This window comes from Haliaeetus albicilla, chromosome 6 (assembly GCF_947461875.1).
Source record: "Haliaeetus albicilla chromosome 6, bHalAlb1.1, whole genome shotgun sequence".
Taxonomy (NCBI): domain Eukaryota; kingdom Metazoa; phylum Chordata; class Aves; order Accipitriformes; family Accipitridae; genus Haliaeetus; species Haliaeetus albicilla.
Genome location: NC_091488.1, coordinates 8,085,778 through 8,099,261, shown reverse-complemented (window position 1 = coordinate 8,099,261; position 13,484 = coordinate 8,085,778). Strand labels below are relative to the sequence as shown.

General features: G+C 39.9%; 1 protein-coding gene across 1 annotated transcript in view; it reads right to left on the bottom strand.

Moving 5' to 3' along the window:
- The window catches only part of LANCL3 (LanC like family member 3), a 38,832-nt gene that overhangs the window by 9,610 nt on the left and 15,738 nt on the right, over positions 1-13,484 (bottom strand). Inside the window, exons 2-3 of the mRNA XM_069784921.1 lie at positions 2,156-2,279; positions 874-1,071 (exon numbers count right to left, since the gene is read on the bottom strand). Of these exons, the coding sequence (XP_069641022.1) occupies positions 874-1,071; positions 2,156-2,279 (322 nt within the window). The remainder of the gene's footprint in view (positions 1-873; positions 1,072-2,155; positions 2,280-13,484) is intronic.

Below are 13,484 nucleotides of genomic sequence, written 5' to 3'. Positions count from 1 at the left end.
CAGCAGAAAGCACATTTAAGGGATGTTAATTATAGTGTACTCTCTGTAATTTAAATACAACACCTTTAAAAGCAATGCATCAATGCTTATGGATGTTTTTTAATAAAAGTAAGTTTTTCTGTAACCTTCTAGGTTCATGTTACCAAGCCAATATGACTAGTTAGCAATAAAATTCTGCCTGGGGGTAAAAAAGCAATTTCAATACACAGCAGTACTTGCCAAAATTGCAAAGGTATAGGATTAGATTCTGAACTGACAGACATCAGCCTTATCTTATGAACCCAAACTAAAGATTGATTCTCTCTCTCTGAAAAGCAGTTTTATATGGCTGACTTTCAGAAAAAATGCCTCTTGCTAGTACAAAATCCCCTTCACATGAAAATAATTTGGTCAAATTTATGCATTATCCACATAATAAGTGCAGCTTAAACTTTGATTCTGGTGAGGGGCGGGGAAAGGTATTCTGAAGGCCTTCCCAAAACTCACAGATGTGTCTGTATCTGTATCTGTATTCTTCTGCATACTATTTATCTGTCCAGCATATGCTGTCTTTTGACTCAGCTGTACCATTCTTCAAGGTCTTGTCATGAAAGGGAGCAAGAGCGGAAAACATACAGTTCAGGATCACCAGAATTCTTTCAGCTGTGATCACCTACACTTTTAAGGCAGGAAATACACCTATCCTTCCAGCTGCTTCAGCAATAAATAAAACACTCTTAACTGGAAGAAAAAGCCTAAATACTTTGCCTGCCTCTCACAAAATGTCAAAAATCAGTCAAAGTTATCCTGAGATATCTTCTACATGGAATCACCTAATGTGGAAAAGCAATGTGATCTGCATCTGGCTATTCATAGCATCAATGGGAAAAGAACCTGGAGCTCCATGACACCAGTGTACAAGCTCATTCTCCCGCTCGATTGTCTCTCCCAGCTCAGGAGGCCAGTTGCTGTTCTGCTCTTGGTCCATAAGAAAATCAACGCTCTGCCACACAAGCTCCTGATCTGCTGGCTGCAGGTACTCATAATAGGAAAGCAACATCTGAAGGATTGATGAAAGCCCATGTGCTGCACCTGTGAAGAACAGCAACAGTCAAAAGGAGAGGGTAGGTTTAGGTCCTACCTCCATCTCATGACAACTTTCTCTTGGGACTGATTTCCTTGTCAAGTCCTCTTTCATCTTCTTTATGCATACTACAACAGTGCTTGGAATAAAGCTTTTTAGGTGCATGACACTATGGTTTGTTACTACTTCTGTCTTTTCCAGTTCCCCAGGCTAAGCAAAAATACGTAAGAATTTTGTCTGCTCTCACTCTGATGTGACTGAAACTCAGTGTGTGAAGTTACACTGAACCTAAACTGAATACTGTTTCAAGACATTATTCTTTTTGACACACTACTGAATCTGGACCATTATTCTGAAGTCTTTGTTGAACGCAAATTGAAACTGGACCATAAATGGTATTCCCAGTTCCTGACTGACACCATCAGTCAGCTAAAACCTTAAGTTCCGTGCAAGAATTGTCTGTATTGACCAGGGTCTGTGGAAGAGCACCAGTGACTTCTCCCTCTGCTCCCCTGCCAGAGAACTCACTAACATTTGCAAAACAATCTCATGCTTTCTGCAGTGTGATATCGTGCCTTGAGGACCCCAGTAGGGACCTGCTCAATGACCTGTCCAGATGAGCTCCAACCAAGCTGCTCGCGATGGGTAGGAGCTGACCATATGCTTGAGTTGCACTGGTACGGCCAAAAACGCTCTGCAACTCCCTGCGTGGCAGCAGCAGCTTACAAATAACATCCCCTGACAGTTCTCTCTGGTAACCTTCGCCATGCAGGCATGGACATCACACCTCTCGCTGCCTCCATCTGGCAAGGGCAGATTTACCAGGGCAAAAAGGAGAAGAGGGAATGAAGCTGCTGCCTGCTGCTCTCCTGGTGCAGCACAGGCACCTCTGGCGTTCCCCAGCGCCAGGCAGCATCAGTCCTTCTCTCCAGCTCCTCAGACCCACTTTGTAGTTTTAGGGGGCTGGATGGTCCCAACTCCATCAGGAGAAATCCCACACTGTAGGTTTTATGTATTTTATTTCTGAAGCATCCACTGGCTCAGCATCTACACACAGCATCACTTTCAAAGTAGTTGGTGTGTTTTACTCACCAAGATACTCTGTTCCATAGTAGGAATACATGAGTGGGAACGGTTTCCTCTTCTTCACTGCATACTGCTTTCCTGATTCTAGTATGGCCAGGCAAATTGATTTTATTTGTGCTGGGGTCAGCACCTAAACAGAAACATCAAACCAAACATCAAGTCTATTACAATAATTTTATTTTTTAGACATTTTTCAGGACTCTGCTTTTCTGCTAGTGTACAAGACAAAGTACTGCCTTTAATCTGCATGCTGTAATGTACATCATTATGAAGAGTTCCTTACATAAACCAGTAAATTTACATAATGTTTCTCAAAAGCAGAGTTTCATCCCCTCTCAGGAAAGTGAATGTCAAATCTTTAGCTGCACAGATGAGATGAAAAGATGCCCACTTAATGCTCCTGCCTTTCCTTCCCAGAGATCCATCAGTCTGATGGAAGCTGACAAAACGCACCAGGCAAGCTGCAGAACAACAGCCTCCAGACCGGAGGAAGAGACATCAGGAGAAGACAGAGGAAAACAGACCTAGAGAAGAAGTAAATGTTACAGGCTTTATTGGGAGATACCAAGCTAGACAGATTTTTCTGCAGACAAGACAAAAAAGAAGCAGCAAGGAAGAGGGTACTAAATTTTACTGAAAACCAATACTACATATGTGGGTGCAGAAACATCTTAGTAAAAGAATCAGGTCTTCTTACTTCAAGCAAATGCTAAGAAAAATGAAGTGCAAGACAGGTTTCCAAGAAGACACGCTAGCTATGTTTAGGGGACTTTACCATCATGAACAGGTCAACACTGCCTTTAATGCAGTCCTGAGAAATTACTAATGCCCTACTCTTAGTGGTGTCAAAAGTAAATTAAGATTGACAAATCATGTATTTCACCAGACATTAACTTTTTCCAAGTGAGTGAGCTAAAGCATTCAGTGAGGAATCGGTTTTAACTACAGCTCTAATTATATGCAATTCACTGCAATTGTCAGCAATTTCATCTGTCAGCCACTTCTGTACATTACTGACCAATACCTAGGTTATCTAAATAATTTAGTTGAAGTAGTGTTTTAGGGGAAAGCCTGTATGGCAGCTGTACTTTGCAAAAATATATTTCAACTTATGAAAAGAGAACTGAGAAAGAAAAAAAGGCAAAATGAGGCAGAAAAAAGAAAAGAGCTGCAGAAATAGCCTTGATGAGATAAATAGTAATCCTAAAACTAACTGGAATATCAAGGTAATGTCTTTAAACTGTTTCTGAACACATTTGGTTTTGCTATTTTATATTATCATAGCATTTACAATTACTTCTTCAAGTTAAAAAAATACTGTTATCATTAAGTATGTAGGCAACGTCTGTTATAAACTAAATTCTCTCAATTGGCATGTAAAAGATGCTATGGATAATTAATGTCACTTAAAACATAAATGAAAACTAATGGCTGAAAAATCTTGTTTGTCTACTTTACCTTGCTCCCTGATAACAAGGCATTTTATTACAGCTGCTCCAAATGACTATGATATTCGTACAACCTGGAGAACAACCTACTTCTGATCTTGATTAGTGTTCTTTAATGTTGCTGCAGTAGAAGTAAATAAGCCATTAACATCTGGAGACTTCATTCATTTCCACTCATTTTTAAATTAATTGGTTTAGCTTCACTGAATTTAAAGAAATGGTTTAAATCCTAAGCAAACGAGGAGATCAGAGACACAGTGAGACATACTGCATTCTCTCCAGAGCTCTCATTTTACCATCTTGCAGTTTGAGACCTAGTCCTCTGAAGTCTGTATTTTGTAAAAGGATTAGTAAGGTTAAAAAGAAATGTGAAGGATAAGATCTCCTAGTTGTAATTCTGGAAGGCACACTGGCTAGAAAAATCATAATCTGTTTATTTTCTGTATGTAATGGTTCCTTTACTTAATAAATCAACCGGCTTTCAATACAAACCGTGTTTTGCTAAGCTTATTTTTATGTTCAGCGCATTTAATTTTTAAATTTAATTTATTACTATTTTAAAATGCTGATTGTGTATTTTAAATGGATTTAAACTTCAACCCAAATCCAGCCTTGCACAACACTGCATAAAGAAGTATCAGCTAGCAAGAAATGCATTGTTCATGATTTTTTAGCATAAACTAAGTGTAAAAAGTCAAAAGCACTACGATTACTTAAGTGTATACACAGTATACCTTTTTGGCTGGCATAATGAAATATGCTAATGAATATCACCTCTTTTTCAGAATGCGAAAAAAGCCCACATGCAAAGGCAGATAAAAAATTACTATTTAAAATCATTATTAGAATGGATGATAGAAATCAATGGATCCTGACCCACTTCCACATTACCAAAGAAAACAGAAAAGAAAATAACCTGTATACCTTGAAAGCAACCTTCTCTCTGGCCACTCGGACTGACCTATATGCTTAAGGCAGATAGGAAATGTGTCCTAACTAATAGGTAAACAAGAACATTTTTGAGCTGACTCCAAATATCTCTTACCAAGTGCCTCAATCCAGAGTCATTGTAGGGCTGCTGCCTCTCTTTTTCCAAAACACTTAAATATGAAGGATTTGTATTTGCTCCTTATTCTAGGAGATGGTTGGCTGGAACAGGAGCCCTCACTTACCGTTGTTATTAGTGGCATTCCAAAGGTTGAATGATCAGAGATCACATTTAAGATCTCCATCAGCTTGCTACATTTTATTTCAACCAAATCTGTGTTAAAACCGCCTCGATTTCTTTCACTTTGACAAGAAATACAATCTGTGGCTAGTCTCTGTATGCTCCCTCATAGTGTCTTTAATAAAACAGATGAAAACTTATGACCAAAACAACAATCATAGAATACATTAATCATCATCACAGACGGCATAGCCATGGTTCTACAAAGTTCATTTTCATTTCAGTGTAGTTGCAATGCCTCCTTGCTCCTGGGAATTACTGAAGCAATATGTTTAATTAGGGACGGCAAAGAAATAAACTGATCATCCCAAAGGCTTTGAAAGGATAAATTGCATATTGATATCACATCCTCTGGTGAAAGCTGTCAGACGCTTTGATGAAGAATAAAGCCAATATGAGAATATGCTACCCAGAAAAAAATTTCATGCTTGAGATAGCTACATTTTTTGAGAAACTTCTTGAATGTCATTTAATATGAGCTGGCTACACAGTAGGTAAAATATTCTTTATCACGTCAGTACTTAGCCAAAAGACTACTGACACTAAGAGATACATTGCTGGTGGTTTAATATTTCAGCTAACTCTTTTTGTATTTTTAAAGACACCACAACCTATCCTATCACATTAGAAGCGTTCACTTTGGTCTCCTCACTAGGCCAAAGTTTGGAATACTTGCATTCCACATCTCCCCTGCAATTTCTGTATCAATTGGTCAGCGGAGCTCTTTATCTTCTGTTTTAAATCACTGTCCAGTAATGCCATGTGCTGTTAAATAACTGTTCCACTCACACTGGTGACCGCTGCGTTCCCGTATACCTTTTACTTTAAGCACAATGCTTAAGCAGTACTATTAGTATTGGTACTGCTGCCTGTGCCTAGAAGCCCTACTTATAGTAAAAAAAAGCCATTGTGATTATTTCTAAAGTCTCTCCATTTTTCTCTTGTGCCACTGCAGACAATACGCCTTCTCCCATTAAGGCACTCCACAAATCTGTGAATTATTTAAGGCAGGTACTTTATTCAGTAAATCCCTGTTAAAAGTCAGCAAGGAAGTGCTATGTCTACAGCAATCACAGAACACCATCCTTTTTTGTTGTTAGCAGTCTTTCTCAACCTGAGATTGTTTAGTTGGAAGTATATAATTTCACAACTCCTTATAATCTACTAAGAGAGATTTCATAATATATTGGTTATGACAATGCTAGGCCCTAGATATGTGTTTCAAAAACTGTAGACAGAAATCTTGACCTTGAGGATTAGGCATAAAGAAGCAGGACTAGCTCTTCTTTGCTTCTGATTACAATAACACTTTCAACACTTCATCGTTCCTCCGAATGTTTGCTACAAGCCCCTTGGCTCATGATTTGCCTTTTGAAAACCACTGCTACATAAAACTGCATACTGTATTGAGTATACTTGAGCACTGTAAGCTTTTAATTCTTTTGAAAGATCTGTATTTATTTTCTTAGAGCTCTTTCCTGCATGTCAGTAACAGAAGGCATTACTGAATGCCAAGTATGATTATCTTTTTATAGATGCATCAGTACTTTTAGGAGGTAACAGGTACACTTACATCATTGTGGAAAAAGCCTTCTTCTGTGCACGTAAAAAAACTTTAAGATGCATCTAACACATCAAACCTCTCTCTGTCACACTTCTAAAAGCCATTTACATGAATTTGATCATACACTTCCTCTGATGCTGTAGAAAGTGTCAAAATAAGCTGAAAAAAAAGGATCAGTCTACAAATAACCTAACAGGAGCTTTGCCATTAGGCTCCTATGCTGGAAGCCCAGCAGAGGGAGCTTGTGAATTAGCTATAATACTCAAAAACGCTGTACAAAAAGATACACGTCTGTGTTCAGCAGGACAGCTGACTGAAGCAGAAAGATGCTGGAGCCAACTCGGTAATTTAATGATACCTTACTGCACTGTGTGATGTTTACATTCACTCCTTAAGCTTAATCTTTTTCTACCAAAGACAAGGGCTGGGATTGTTCAGGGACCTCTCCGTGCAATGTCATGGCCAGTTTTTTTTTCTTTCAGATGATGCTAACACCTGAAGCCACGGAAGAGTAGCAGGTACAAAGAGAGAGGGGTCTGCCTTCCCCTAGTGTTATTCCACTTTGACTGATGTACCTCTCCTGCAGCACAGTGGAAAACCCAGCCCTAAGTGCACATCTGTCTGCTTTCCTTACAAGCAGTGTTGAGTACATCCTTCTTTAAAAAAAAAAAAAAAAATTTTATATCTCCTGAAAACTTTGTTCAAGGAATCAGATTAGTTCCTGAAGTACTACTGATACTGTTGCTAACGCAGTATGTTTCATGCTGTAACAGCACCATAAATAGTACTTTCTGGAGAGTATACTTTCCCAAGTTTCTCATATTAATACAACTACATGACAGTATGTGTAGACTCAGAACAGCTACTAATAAGATTCTGTCAGTTCATTGGAAAATGGCACTTGACTGCAATCTTGAGTAAAACAGACTTCCCTGTAGATCCCACTGGTATTCCTTGTTTTTAACATGCAAATCTGGGGGTTTTTGAGGCCTGCTCTTTGCCTCAGCAGTGTGGAAACAGCAATGTCAGTCCTACCCTGTTTTCGCGGGTCACTAATCATGAGTCCAATCAGAAACAGAGGGCGTTTATTCCTGATGAATCAGATTACTGGTAAAGAAGACAATAGAGCACTTTTGTTATTGCTAACAGAGTACAAAATTTCGACAGGTCTCACTTGCCAGGACTGTGTAGCACTAAACCCATGAAACTCTGCTGTTAAACCTGTCCTTTTTTTTAAACCTGTCCCCTTGTTCAAGGGGAAAATTTCAGACACGGCTGCAAATGAAGTGTTGCAGGAAAGGATGGAGCACAACTGTTACTGTAGTAGGAGGCTGGCTGAGAGCAGCTGGTGTTACTGCACAGTTGGTCAAATGCAATGAGCACCTCTCTTTATTGTGTCTCAACTTAAACTGGAGAGTTTCAAGGAAAAAACAGCAATCAGCCTTTCTTCAAGCTCCCCCCATCCTGGGTCAATGAAGAGAGAGGTAAAACATGAGTTTCTCTGGTTACACTCTGTTCGTCTTTCCTATCTATCTCCCCCCCAATTAATGACAGGCCCCAATATCTCTCATACAGCTGCGCCAGGGTCTGACTGGATACAGCTATCTAGTTCTAATATAGTGGCTCTCCTACGTCTTCGGAAGGAAACAAGAGGTCCCCTTCTTCACTTGAAGAAAGTCGGGAAGCACAACTCCCTACTCTCTGCTGCTGGAGAACTGAAGCAGGAAGGATGTCAAGGAACAGATCTAAGAGGAGAGCAATTCAGATAACCAGGAGGTATCAGACTTAGGAGGTACCAGTCTGCCTCTTGAGAGCCTAGACACAGTTCAGCTGAATGTGGCTGGTCAACAGTGAAGACAGCAGGGAATTGCTCAGGACAAGTCCCATCATGGAAGAAGCGAGGTATCCTGGGAGTGACGGCTTTCAAATGGCAGCTACCTGCACCCCAGCTCCATGTTCTCTTCTGCCTAGTAGAGGGTTAGAGTTACCACAGAGCACAGAGAAATTTAATTTCAAGCATCTCCCCCTAGAACTGCACCCAAATTCAAGAGCATGAATTGAAAAGCATGTTTAAAAACAGTAAAAATATAAGATTTGCAAATTAACTGATAAACAAATCCGGCGCTGCTTGGAGAGGCTTTTCTACATTACAGAATTCTACCCCAAGTTTTTTCAACAAACAAGTAAAATTCTTCTTTTTTCCTTTATTATTAATATTCACCAGCCTTGTAACACATGGGTGGGCCATTCTGGGGGCACACACCCTGGGAACTGGCCAAAATGGATGTATCAGTGATCACCATTCTGCGATCCAAATCCTTGTTTGGAGCTCCTGCGTGTCATCCACTACTCCACCAGACATCAGGGCAGTTTATGACAGCTGCAAATGAGTCAGAGATTAGTGCTGCACGGATACTGCTTTCCTTCCATCTGTGCTCCCCACACAGGTAGGAGGAAGATTATTCATGTAAAAACTTCTTCATCAGTGGGAAAGCCTTTGACTCTGTTTAGTCTCAGTCAGAAAGTACATCAGTACACGAATCCTGTAGTTAGCTTATGCCAAAACTGCAGCACAGAGCTGTCATTTCCTGATGGGAGAGCTATCCTTCTGCACTCTAGATACGTGTCCCTGACAATTCTGCGTTATGATGATAAACATCTTCCAAGCTGGACACCTTGCACCCTGGTTTTAGTAACAGGCAGCCCAGTGTGTTGTAGCTGTGCTGCCTCAGGATCCCATCCCATTTTTTACACTATTAAGCAAGGAACATCTGCTCTGCCTGTGTATTTTGGATCAGCTTACTTCCCCTTAACAGCGGGTCTGCTGATTTCATTCGAAGTGAATCCACACCTTCATCTGTTCCACAGACATCTCCTGCTGTAGCAAAGCTACCCCGGTGCTTGAACTGGCTGATGCATGGAACCTATGCAGAGGCATAAGAAGTACTAGCCATTCTTCCAGCTCCAGAGCACCAGGAAACAGGATTCATGAAACAGCCTTTGCAAAAGATAAAAAACTTTGTAACATGGATGAGAGAGCCTCCCCAAACATGCAGTAACCATGGCACTGCCTTTAGTCTGAACTCAAAAATGATGCAAGTCCAGTTTAGTTGGGCACCACCATTTGCCACCAGGAATTTAGGCAGACTGCTCCTTGGAAAAATGAATTTATAAGTGTTTGTACACATCTGCAGGTCAACATGAGACAGGCAGAACTTGATCTCGAGTCAGTCAGTAAAGGCTCATATTTTTCACAGGAAGCTGACCTAAGCTCAGAGTTCTACAAATGAAAATGGCAACTGTATCTAGAAACCAAAGTTGATAAACCATATTTTAAGATGTCCTGAAGGTCTCCAGAAAGAGCTGGACAATTCCATATCTTCATTCCTTTACTTCATCTGGAAAGGAGAGCACTCAGCGTCTGACAGGGCACCGATCCAATAAAATGTAATGTGTTTACTTGTGAGGAGTATAAATGTGCAAAGAGAAATGTTCATGCTAGGCCCTCTTAAGATTATGAATTGTACTGCTGCCAAGTTCATGAAGACATAGTTAATTCTGAAGGTGCCACTGAATACAGGAGTGAAATCAGGCCCTGGAAAGCACTGTTGTAAGGGGTAAGAGGAAACAAGGACACCTCTGGTTCATCACCAAAATTTAAGCTCTGAGAAACTTAGTCTAGTTTTCTACAGGAAACTGATAAAGTTCCTTCAAACTGATGTTTGGTTAGGAAAGATAAAGGGACAAGAGCACCGTGTACCACTTCATATACCCAGCTTAACAAAACCTCACTGCTGTAGTGCTCTCTCCGGCAAAGGCTACGTGCTTGGTGGCTGGCGAGCTCTCGTCTTCCTCGTCTGGGCTGGGAAGGGCCAGCTGGGTGCTACATTGCAAAAGGTGTCACAAAACAGAGACGGACTGGCGTAACTGGCCCTGGGAGAGAGGGAAAGGGTGTAAAGAGAGAGGGAGAGAGAGATAAAAGACTGAAAGAGCTCCTGGGCCCCGTAGGCTGTGTTAACTAGCTGTGTCTGAAGAGAATGGTCTGCATCCAAATTCAGTGTGGTACTGGCCTGGAGAAAAGAGTCAGCAGTTTGAATACAGCCCATTTGGATGATTAAATGTTTTTTTACTGCACGCTTTACTGAGGCACCTCTCTGACCAAATTACTGCACAGGACCTGTATGGTCGCACAACCTTTTATCGATTTCCAGCTTATCGTAAGTACCTTTTTCATGCTGCAGTTGTATATATCATTAAAGCCTCACTTGCTTCAACAACAGTAATTATGTTGTTCATGTAAGATCACCAAAAAAGATGAATAAAACTAAAAGATTACACCGAAAGCAACTATATAATACAATAAATAAAAAGTCTAGGATGGGGACAGAGAAAGATTGATTGCTAGTTCCTTGACAATATCTCTAAGGATATTCATAGTTCAATTCCTCTTAAGTAATACTGTCATCTTAATCACTCAGAGTGATGGAGAAGAGCCTTTTCAGTCTCATGCAGGATTTAGTTTTTTCAATTTGTCAAAGTCATTTCACCTATTAGATCATTCATACTGCTTTTAATATCAAAGTCCTCATTGACCTGAATGGGTCTTGACTTCGGAGGTGTTACTCCTGGCAAGTACTATACAAGAAATGCTGGAAGTTTTACCAGTTGGCATAATATCTAACAAAGATATAAAAATGAAGTAATTTCATGACCCCCAAGAATGGAGTCCAATAATTCACTTAATAACCAGGTCGATAAACTCAGGTTTCTATGCCATGTAATTATTCTTGTAATTTCTTGTTATTCCATGTCTTGCCAATCACACCATGGGGCTGGCTCATAGTCTGTTGAGACCACTAATAATTTTGTCTGTGGTAGCCTTTAAAGCCACAGAAATATGGCTTACTTGACAGAGTAAAATGCTGACCTTGCTTGTGGAAGCTGAGTAGAGAAACCTAACAGATACAGCTAAGCAAACATCTAACTCTTCCAGGATTGATCCTACTCTCATTTTAGTCAGTTTGGAAGGAAGTGACTAGCAGATGCATTCTCATTCATTGCTCTACACCAATGTGGAGTGCGTGACTTATACAAAATAAAAATGTTTGGGTTTTTTCATCACTTTTTCTTCAATTCAAGGCTGTGTACACTCTATGTCTCTATTGAATAAAGCTGCATTTATAAGCAGTAGCTCTCCCTGGAACTCCTGTAAGAATTTTGCTTCATGTCAACAAATATTCTTAAGGAGATTGTTTCCTGTGACGAGCTGGGCAGTATATCATCTTCCTTATCTAAATCAAAGAGGATTAAAAATTTCAGTGGAGGTATGAGTCACCACTCCCCTACAGCTAGAATTCCAAATAATGGTTTATATTTTGTGTTGAGGCAGAGCTTTACACTCTTGCTGTAAAGCTTCTTTGCTACTGCAAACACCTTGTTTCAGGAACTAAAAACCTAGCAATAAAATGAAGGATTGTAGTTTATACACCCACCATCAAATTGTACTGAACAGAACAACCTGATCTCACTTGATATTCAGTTTAACAGGAATTCATTTGCCTTTCAAGCTGTTATGCTAGGTCATGGTTCACAGGTGCATATAGGGGACAGGTCAAATTTCCACTGTTTTCCAGGGGGAAATTTCTTCTGTCAGGACTACAGGTTTGGGCCTGGACTACACCTGTCAAAAATATTTCACCACTTTTCAACGAATCAAATATTACAATGTAAGCTATTGCACATCCATTTACTTATACATATGAAGTGGGTTGCTGGGTATCATAACTTATTTGTTCCTCCTTTTTTTGGCTCCCTCAGTGTTTTGTTTAGTGTTGTTCACATGGCTGCAACTCACAAAATATGCCGGGTACATCTGAAACACAGGAAGAGAGAGACTTCCTTCTATACGTTATTAGCAGCCTTATGGTTTTTTCCTCTTTATGTTAAAGATATTGAATTCCTCATCTTTCATCATCATCCAGTCCTCTTATCTTCCCCACGCAACAATTCCCAGTCTACCTTCAAATGCCTTTAGGCTTGTTTTCTGAGTGTTCAGACCTCCTCCCTGTCTACAAGTGAACATACGTCATTCACAGGCTTAATGAACTAAATAAGAAAACAGATATGCCTCCTCAAAACCTCACGGCAGAAGTGTCAGAACCAAAAAAAAAAAGATGGGGGAGGAGAGTGGCTGAGAGGAGAGATTGAGGCAAAGCATCCATTTCGCGCTCTTCTACGCAACCCCCGAATATTTCGCTCCCAACTCAGAATCAGTAGTACCAAATGCTAATGAATTCTGCTACAGAAAGTAGCATTTGGAAAACTATCCATAACAGACTTTACAGCTTGTTACTGTGCTAAACTTGCAGAGGTGAACTACAGAAGCACAGAAAACCAAAATACTATTCTTTTCTTCATCTGTTTCAAATTAAGGTTCAAGAAAGAGAACATGGTTGCTGGCAGTGTTAGAGGCTCCCAACCGCAATGCTTTCAATATTGTGTGTTTTTCCCCCATTTAAAACCAATAAAAGCTTGGTTTTACAACTTAAGATGCTACGTAGGAATGCATGGAATGCCCTGATGGTGGCTGTATAACACATGCACGGCTGTAACAGTTCAGTACCTTAAAGGAGTCCTTGACCTTCTCAAAATCTTACACTTACGGAAGGACCTAAACTATATGTGAAAATTTGCATAGTGCTGTGAACAGCTCAGTGAAAATCTCTGCTTAGTATATTACAGCACTGTGGAAAGCAAACAAAAAGTGTTAGGATGCATGAGGTAGTACTGAAATGGTTATTAAAAAGCTACTTTAGTAGTCATTGCTTTGTTCTTTCTTCCGATAATTCTCCAGGTCTGTTCTCCCATATCAAAATAAAATAAAATTAAAAAAAAAATCAAGCAGAAACAGATATTTTAGAGACAAGTAAGATATTCTCCTAAGAAGTGAAGCTAAAAAGACCGCAACATTTCTTTTCTGGATAGGAGGTAATTAATGTGATAAAGAACACAAAAAGTTATTCGATCTTGTAATGTAAGAACAAAATGCTAGCTTATGAAAAGCAGCAAGTTTAAAGACGAAATATCTCTCTGCTC